This window comes from Ananas comosus, linkage group 10 (assembly GCF_001540865.1).
Source record: "Ananas comosus cultivar F153 linkage group 10, ASM154086v1, whole genome shotgun sequence".
Taxonomy (NCBI): domain Eukaryota; kingdom Viridiplantae; phylum Streptophyta; class Magnoliopsida; order Poales; family Bromeliaceae; genus Ananas; species Ananas comosus.
The window spans coordinates 10,438,128-10,446,510 of record NC_033630.1 but is presented as its reverse complement, the minus strand read 5'-3'; the positions used below and the strand labels follow the sequence as shown (position 1 = coordinate 10,446,510).

At 35.3% G+C, this 8,383-nt stretch overlaps 1 protein-coding gene across 2 annotated transcripts; it reads right to left on the bottom strand.

Moving 5' to 3' along the window:
- On the bottom strand, window positions 354–7,197 carry LOC109716045 (extended synaptotagmin-1). Of its 2 annotated transcripts, XM_020241321.1 has the most exons (12): window positions 7,041–7,197; window positions 6,858–6,947; window positions 5,529–5,654; window positions 4,838–4,981; window positions 4,276–4,698; window positions 4,026–4,160; window positions 3,853–3,895; window positions 3,488–3,666; window positions 3,037–3,312; window positions 2,731–2,868; window positions 1,825–2,130; window positions 354–783 (listed from the first exon to the last, which is right to left on the bottom strand). In XM_020241321.1, exons 3-12 carry the CDS (start codon window positions 5,646–5,648, stop codon window positions 568–570), a joined length of 1,980 nt encoding a protein of 659 aa, XP_020096910.1. In that variant the 5' UTR covers window positions 5,649–5,654; window positions 6,858–6,947; window positions 7,041–7,197; the 3' UTR covers window positions 354–567. The 2 variants fall into 2 exon arrangements, with proteins under 2 accessions (XP_020096910.1, XP_020096911.1); XM_020241322.1 differs by lacking the exons at window positions 5,529–5,654; window positions 6,858–6,947; window positions 7,041–7,197 and having other exon boundaries at window positions 4,842–4,981.

Here is an 8,383-nt window from a genome sequence, read left to right as displayed (position 1 = left end):
GTTCCAACTTGCTAAAGTGTTAAATTTCAGGGTTCTTTGGACATTTTACCCTAAGATTTATTAGAGAAATATTATCTCCTTTCTAAAAAGAGATATTTGGAAACATAAAATCTGGAAATATTTTTCTTTAAAATTTGATTAGTTTTTGAAGAGTTAAATAAAAGCTAAGGAATTAGCAATCAAAAATAATAAAATTGAGTGACATATTTAAAAATGTCCAATCTCTGTATGTTTTCACCTCATATTTCAAAATTTCACAAATGCCCTTGCCAATTATAGATTCTATCATCAACATTGTCACTTTTCAGATGTTTCTGTTATCAAGCATCAAATTAATTTGGATTAGACACTAATAAAATTCAAATAAACCTTACAGAACTTTATTTTTGCTATACAAATCCTCAATTCCATCTATTTCAATGTGTCATTGTACAATTACATCTCGACACTCTATCGCCGAACGAATGATACAATCCTTCAGCATGATACAGTAAATTCACATACAAATCTGCTTACTACTATACTGTAAAACACCTACCTAGAACTGTTCAAGTTTATAAGAGAGATTCAGAATAGTATGTTTGCAGGGCTCGACGAAGTCCTACTGATCTCGTGGTCGAGTTCGCTAACCTTACTAAGTAGTAATGCCTTCTCCCTCTCAAGCTGAAGAATGTATTCCTCCTGGGCGTCCTCGACAGTTTCAACTTCACTCAGCGCCAGAGACAGCCCCTCGAGATCACCATCCTCCACGAAGCCTCCCAGTTTCTTTAATAGATCTCTCATCTGCGAAAATTTTTTTTCAATTCAAGAACCATAATTCGATAACAATTGGAAAGAAATCTAAAGATTCTACAGTATACCAATTTTTTATGCTAATCAGAACTGGCGAAAATCCTCCTTCCTACATGCTAATTTATTTTCAGAGTATGTCAGAGCATTCTGACAATGAATGTATTAGTTTATAAACATCGAATAAACTAGGAGTTACAGTAAGTGACGAGTTCTCCTTAGTCTGTCCCATTGATGAGTCGGTATCAAAAGAACCAAGATAAGCATCGCATTTTAAGTTTCTCTTCATAATTTTCCATCTCAGAAGCATTTCCCTGCTCTCTTTTTAAGTCGTAGAGCTAAAAAGAGTAAGAAAGCATTACACGGAAGAAGCTGATATCAACGCAAAATGTAGAACCCCATTTGCCTTCATTACAGCTGACAACAAGTCATTAAAAGCAACGAAAGCATCCAAGCAAATCATTAGCTTCCAAGTCATACCATTTATCTTCCGATCTTACTTTTTGTTGTTGCTCTTTTCAGTTATATGTCTAGCTCTTGTTTGAGTTCTTGTGCTCAACGACCTCTCCAATTCACATCTCCCAGCAAAAAGATTATTTTTGACCCTTTTTTTCCTTATTGAAAACAAAATCTCGGCTTATAAGAATTCTCACGAAGTATGATGTAATAATCAATAAACAATTAGTTACAATTTATACATAGAACAATGACAAATAAATGAATCACTCAACTTAAATGCTTTTGGTGAGCATACTTTCACAGCCAAATTAGGTCAAATAACTAAGCCTCCGACCAAGAATATATTTTAAAAAAAAAATCATGCATTATAAACAAGCTGAATTTAACAATGAAACAACTAAGTTTATAAACATCATGCAACATTATGCAATGCACAAGCTGCAGAGTTACGAATTGAAAAGCAGCTCTCTTAGCTAAAAAATTAACTCGAGACCACATTTCTTAAGAGTATAAAGATCAAGTAATGAAGACAAAATAGTATATATAGAATATAGAATACTAGATTAAAGGTCTCACCTGCACCGACACCGTATGACCTTTGGTTAATGGAGAACTATCGGTCTCTATGGTGATTTTCTTCTCTAGTTCTGGAATTTTTCTTGTAACTTGCACATGAATCTCTCCACTTCTTACGCCTTGAAGCGGTATCCATTTGTCGGCTGTCTGGTTTGGGGCCAGCCCCTGATATTCAACAGTGCAATGGCCTATACTTGAGGTTGGTAGTACGGCATTATGATCTTTCACATATAGGACCAAAGGTTTCCCTGTGTCGGGAAACTCAAGGGTTTGGTTCCAATGCGGATTAAGTGTCTTGTGCACCACCTGCATATTGTAAACAAAGGTGAAAAACCACCATTCCATTTGCAGGTTAAATTTACTTTAGTATCAGAAACACAAACAAGCACATTCTGCAATGCTATAATAAAAAACTGTGGCGGTAAATGCAATCCATTTTCATGCAAAATACAATAGATTATTTGCCAATCATGTATAGATAAGAAACTTTTTCAACAAAGTGGATGTTAGATTAAGATACAGGATCAGTTACTTCACATATTTTGTTTGAGGCAAAATCTTACATCGGTATTTTTTTCGCAAGGACCTTCTTACGTCCCAATCTAATATGGAAAGCAATACGACCTCCAATTTGACTTAAACACGTAAAGCCTAAAAGAAGAGATATCTACAAATAAACTTTGGTTGAATTTTGTAATTACTTGCCATAGTTGACTCATCAAATATTGACTCAAGTCTAATGATTTGAATAATTTGTGGAAGCCTTCACTGTTCCTAATACATTACCACTCAAAGTGTCTATGTGACAATCAAGTTTAAGTAAATATACCAGTAAATAAAAATCAAAGAGAAAAGTAGTTAATGCGAGTTCGAATATTAAAAATATCAATGCGATAATTGTTAGACCTTAGTCCGTTTCTTTGTATTCCCATATTGCACTCTCACGTAAGGATCACTAGTTCCTCTTAAATCAGCAGCGACAAGGTCTCTAGCTTCAATGAGGACTAGCTCGATCCAGCCACTTCCGTAACTGGTAGCTGAATTCTACACATATAGCAGGTAAGATTACAACTTATTAAACTGTCAAGGAGAAACAGCAAATATTTCAAGAACATAAATTTCAAGCTTCACAGGAATAATGTCATAGATGAGGGGATTTAATAAATATGTCTACTCAACAAACTCCAAAATATTCAACCTAATGCCGCGTACCTTCGGTCCTTCATTGTCCTCGTTCTTTACAGCCTCTATCTGGAGCCTTATCTCACCCGAGCTCACTTTTTCAAGGGGAACCCACACATCTCGACAAGAATCTTCCGAAATCCCCTCCAAGTTCACTCGAGCACTTCCAATGTTCTCATCACCAAAGATTTCTGAACTTAGGCATTTGATCATGAGATACTCACCGCCTGCTATTTCATCAAACTCAAATTTTTGGTTCCAAACAGGAAACAAGGTATGAGAGAGCGCCTTTGTTCTGTAGAGAGTCTAAAAGAGAAAGAAGTAAAAGAAAAAAAAATTACCTTAGCTGTCATGTCATACACAAAAATAAAATTATGATGCCTCAATAAGATATAACAAAAAGGAAAAAAAAAAAAGAAAAAAAAATGAACAAAGTGGAAAATTTAATTTGCGAGTGGGAGTTGACAAGGTGACAACTAACCTTTCCATATTGGAGTTTTACATAGGGGTCGCATTTTCCGGATTTTTCCTTCACAAATAGATTCCTACCTTCCGCTACTGCAACTTTCAATTTCCTCCCAGTCCTCAATTGAAGATTTGGTGAACCGTAAAAGGAAGGTTGAGATCTGCTTATGACAGAGTTACCCAAGCTGATCGAACCATCAGAAAANCCATATTGGAGTTTTACATAGGGGTCGCATTTTCCGGATTTTTCCTTCACAAATAGATTCCTACCTTCCGCTACTGCAACTTTCAATTTCCTCCCAGTCCTCAATTGAAGATTTGGTGAACCGTAAAAGGAAGGTTGAGATCTGCTTATGACAGAGTTACCCAAGCTGATCGAACCATCAGAAAATTGCCATTCTTTTAGTACAAGGCTCACAGTCAACTGGAAAGCAAATAAACACGTAATACTTTAGCACCACAAGAAATACATTATAACATAATAAGAACCTCAAATAGTTTGTAGAATGCCATCGAACATGTACTTTAGAAGGAACCAAGTCGCAGAATTGTACCTCTCCAAAATTACTATCCTCAAATGGAACGACAATTCCAACTTCCTTTCCACAATCCTCGGCATGTTTTGCTATTACACCAGATCCATTTCCTATTGCCCAAAATATTGTCGAATCGTCTAAGACATACTTCAGCTGTTTGACCAATCTGGCTTAGTTCCTAAAAATTTCTATAAAGAAGTTTTCAAAGAAAAGTGCGAAACAAGAACTAAATTCAATACATAAGAAGAACTATCATTCTAAATAGTACCTTTATCTCACAGCTGGTTATGTAATTATATTTGATGCTGGTTGAATCACACTCATAAAGGTGAAATCTAACAACTCCTGAATCTCCATGCAATACCATGTTAAAGGTCGAATTCCATATGGGGTCTGAACCAGCACTGATACTTGTTTTTCTCATTAAATCACCGATTTCTACTTCAATAAATGTCTGCAACACCTTATTTCTGAAGCTCCCATTAACCTTAGAACTGCCTAGCATTGAACGCTGAGGACTTTCGGAGTTGTTACTTTTTATGGTATTCCTGCCCACATTACTAGCGGAAATCACGGTAACAGAAATAACACCTCCAACAGCCTTTTTCCTTAGATCTACCGGTGGTAAAGGAAAACATTGGCGGCGAGGCTCAACCATTGTTTTATTCAAGGTTTCAGTAAAAAGCTTCACCTGGTTAAACAAAGAGCAAGCAGTTATCAGTTGCCATATTTAATATATGCCAAATAGAAAAGTTAATATATCTTCCTCAAAGTATTAGAAGCTACGGCAAACCAAAAGAACGCATTCAACCGCTTAAAAAGAAACCCACCAACCATGTTGAAACACCAGGTAGTTCTGTGGCCGGAAGTGTATCGCTTCCACCGCTTCCAAATGCAACACCAACTCTGACCTCAGGAGTGGACTCAAAAGAGTAGAGCAGTGCTTGGCCATCAAGAATTGGTATCAAAAGCAGCTGCAAGAGTAATATACTAAATAAAGAGAAACAAAATATGTTTGGGAGAATAGTTTTTAGGTATCATAAATAAAACAGTCAAGCACAGATCAATCAAATCATCTAGAACAGGACACATTGAAAGAAGAGAAATAGCAAGAACTGGATCACTCAGGTAACAGTTCCTGCAAGCTTTACTGAAGAACTGAGTAAGAAAAACTGGTAAAGATAGTAAATTTCTTTTCATACAACACAAAAAAAAAGAAGAAATTATAGAGCTACTGCATCAAGTTCCCAAACTCTTTAATGTTGTAAGTTAATCACAAATATAAAGTTTCTTTCTATCTCCTCGATCAACATCCACTTCTTTATGAACTTTTCAACTGAAAATCAAGAAATATCCCCCAAACAATCAACAAAATAAAAATCAAAAGAAATAGAAACATCCATTAAATTTAGATAAAATACACGCATCACAGGAAGGAAAACACAAACAAAAGTTACAAATTAAATAATTTAGAAAAAAAATATAAAAATAGCGTAGAAAAGGGAGAAAATGTCCACATACATCTCCCTTTATGTGAATGCTGTTTATGACAATGCGGGCAGCCCCGATCAGCGGCTTTGCCAACTTTGCCAAGAACATCACGCTCATCTCATTGGTATCCCAATCAAATCCCAGCTGCATGACTTGCTGTAAGTTCATAGTGGTCAATTAGTTTAGTGGGAACATAAAATACGAAAGTTAATAAGATAATTAAATATGTTCACAGCCTTATTTTTGCATATAAATTTTCCAAGACAACAACTAATATAGTTACTCCAGGAAGATAAATCACAGTATGGGGATCCCATTGTGCATATGTTTCTATAAACCCTAAATGTTGGCCCACTTCAACTAGAGATAGTTTGATAGCTCCAAACCATAAAAGTAAAGAATGCGTGTGTGCGTGTGTTTTTTCTTTTATAAGCCATTGAGAAATATTTACTTATCAAGGGGAAGATGTTTCAATGATATGTCAAATCTCGAACATCGGTACTTCTATCCAAGATCATGGTTAATTCTATAGAACAAAACTTTGGATATCGGATCATACTACTTACCTAATAGGAATAACTGAACCAGCTATTCCATAACTTAGGATTTAGATGGGGATGGAGAGGAAAATGTGGTAAATATTTCTATTCCCTCCTTTCCCACCAAATAAATTTGGGTTATGTCGTATGGTCTTATCGAATTGGGCAGGCTCAAATATTTGTGGGTGCCTATCCTTGGGGATAGAAATCCCATGGTTTGACCGTTGAGTGATATTTACCTAGTAGAATAACTAAATACACTAAAGTACTAAACCATTACAGCAGCTGCTTTAGCTTCAAACATTAAAAAAAAGAAGAAGAAAAAAAGGATAGGAGCAGACTGAGAATACTATCAAGGATCCACAATGGAGAGTTTCTGCTGGCCATATTTTCATATTCGACGAACTACTTATATCTAGGACTTCCAAGTTCTATCAGATCTTTACAAGAAAGAGGAAAAAAAATGTCAAGCTGAGCTGATCAAAAAAGAAAAAAAAATCCATACCATAAAATTGGCTCAACTAATTGGTGAACTACACACAAAATCACACCCAAACAAGTAACAAATCAACTGAGGCTAGTTTGAACCATTGCAATCCTAATTACCAACAGTCATATGAGCTGGACTTTGCTGTGTTTTTCGAGTCAATATGCTGAAAAAGGAGGGCCTCAACGTAAAGTTGATTACAAAAAGCTAATATAATGCTTCGATCATCTCTAAGATTACAATGACAAAGATAGTAAAAACCAAACATAGCATAGCATATATAAAAGCCAAAATGGGACATAAAAAGGCAGCTTATAATGAAAAGAATCAAACCTGATCACCTGAGGTGACCCAGCGAATACCCTGCCGTCCTAAGTCAGGTGGGCATGAACCTAGTGAGAAATCTTGTAGTTCTATTTTTTCCTAAAACAAAGAGTAATGTCGTGAAAAATATATTCATCGCAATGTGCAATAAGAAAGTTTCACTACAACCAAGAACTTATATGAGAAACTTACAATCAATTTTGGTCTCCGATTCTTTAGACGCCTCTGCAAAATGAATAGAATTAAAATAGGTAATCTGTACTATAAGCAATTATTGCCAAAAGATACTGATGAATATTCTTATTAATAGTATATTTCCTAACAGTTTAAGCAAGATAGAAAAATGTTGAAGATAACTGGTTCTTTATACGCCAGATATAGAATAATGTGTGAAAACAAGGGAATACGGTGAACAAGTGCAGACATTAAGGTATTTTGAAACATAGCAGTATTTAAAGAAAGTTACTTCTCTGTTTTTACATTATTTTTAAACACTTAACCTTTTCTAGTATCTTTTTTCTAGCAAAAGTTTAATGTTACCACCAATAGTTGAGAACATTTGGTGTTGAATGAAAGCAAAAAAAAATAAAAATAAAAAATTAACTCCTTCAATCGTCTCCTGTAGCCACTGAGTTTTGCACTTCCCATTAACTACAGAGACTGTCCAACAGAGAGTTACAAGATAACAAAACCTTATTCTGAATCTCCAAGTATGAGCCAAATTAATATTAGAACTGATGCGTATCTCTCAACAAAAAAAAAAATTAGAACTGATTGCGGATAACTGAGATTTATTCTTCATAATTGATCATCTAGGGCATAAACTTTTATGTAATCCTCCAAATAGTTTTAATGTGAAAAGGGAGGAGCATAAATGCTTTCTCTGGGACCAGCATTAAAGAAAATTATACTTGAGACAAATTCAAGCACTTGGTCTGAAGCCTCATTATGGGAACTGCAATATGCTAGCAGTTTAAATCACCTGCACATGCTTAAAACTAAGAACTATGAAAGTTCAGTAAAATGCAAATCACACCACTCAACAATAGAAAGACTTCATTTGAAAGCTTCGGTTCCATAAAATTAGGCCAAGACTTCAATCAGAAGCTTGTTCAGCCACTGAAGGTGGCTCTAGTGGGTCGTGGGCTTGGTAAAACAAAGGAATATATATATATTATATAATACTATATATATATATATATATATTATATATATATATATTAACGTATATTATATATATGAACTCAAGCGGGCAAATATAAGCCTCCACAAGATTATGCAGAAAAGAAAAGTAAGAACCATACTGCTGTATTCAATAAAAGCTGGCCTCCTATCTTTTATCCAAGTTTCTACAGCAGTCGGCGTCGAAACCTCCCATTACTGAAGGCAGAATAAAGACGATGAGAAAATTCACAACGGTTCAACCCAACACCCAAATACGCAAAAGAGACACAACTTGTTACAGTTCCATTTAGGACATTTAAGTAACTTTAGCCTCTTCAAATCTTCCGCCTAGCTGCGAATGGCAGAGATCA

What these genes read in the sequence shown, in the direction of transcription:
- LOC109716045 (XM_020241321.1), bottom strand. Translation starts at nt 5,648, where the DNA reads ATGCAGCTGGGATTTGATTGGGATACCAATGAGATGAGCGTGATGTTC. An exon ending in GCATTCACATAAAGGGAGAT is followed by an intron (nt 4,982 to 5,528) that starts GTATGTGGACAT and finishes TTACTCTTGCAG; the next exon opens with CTGCTTTTGATACCAATTCT. An exon ending in ATACAAAGAAACGGACTAAG is followed by an intron (nt 2,131 to 2,730) that starts GTCTAACAATTA and finishes TACAATATGCAG; the next exon opens with GTGGTGCACAAGACACTTAA.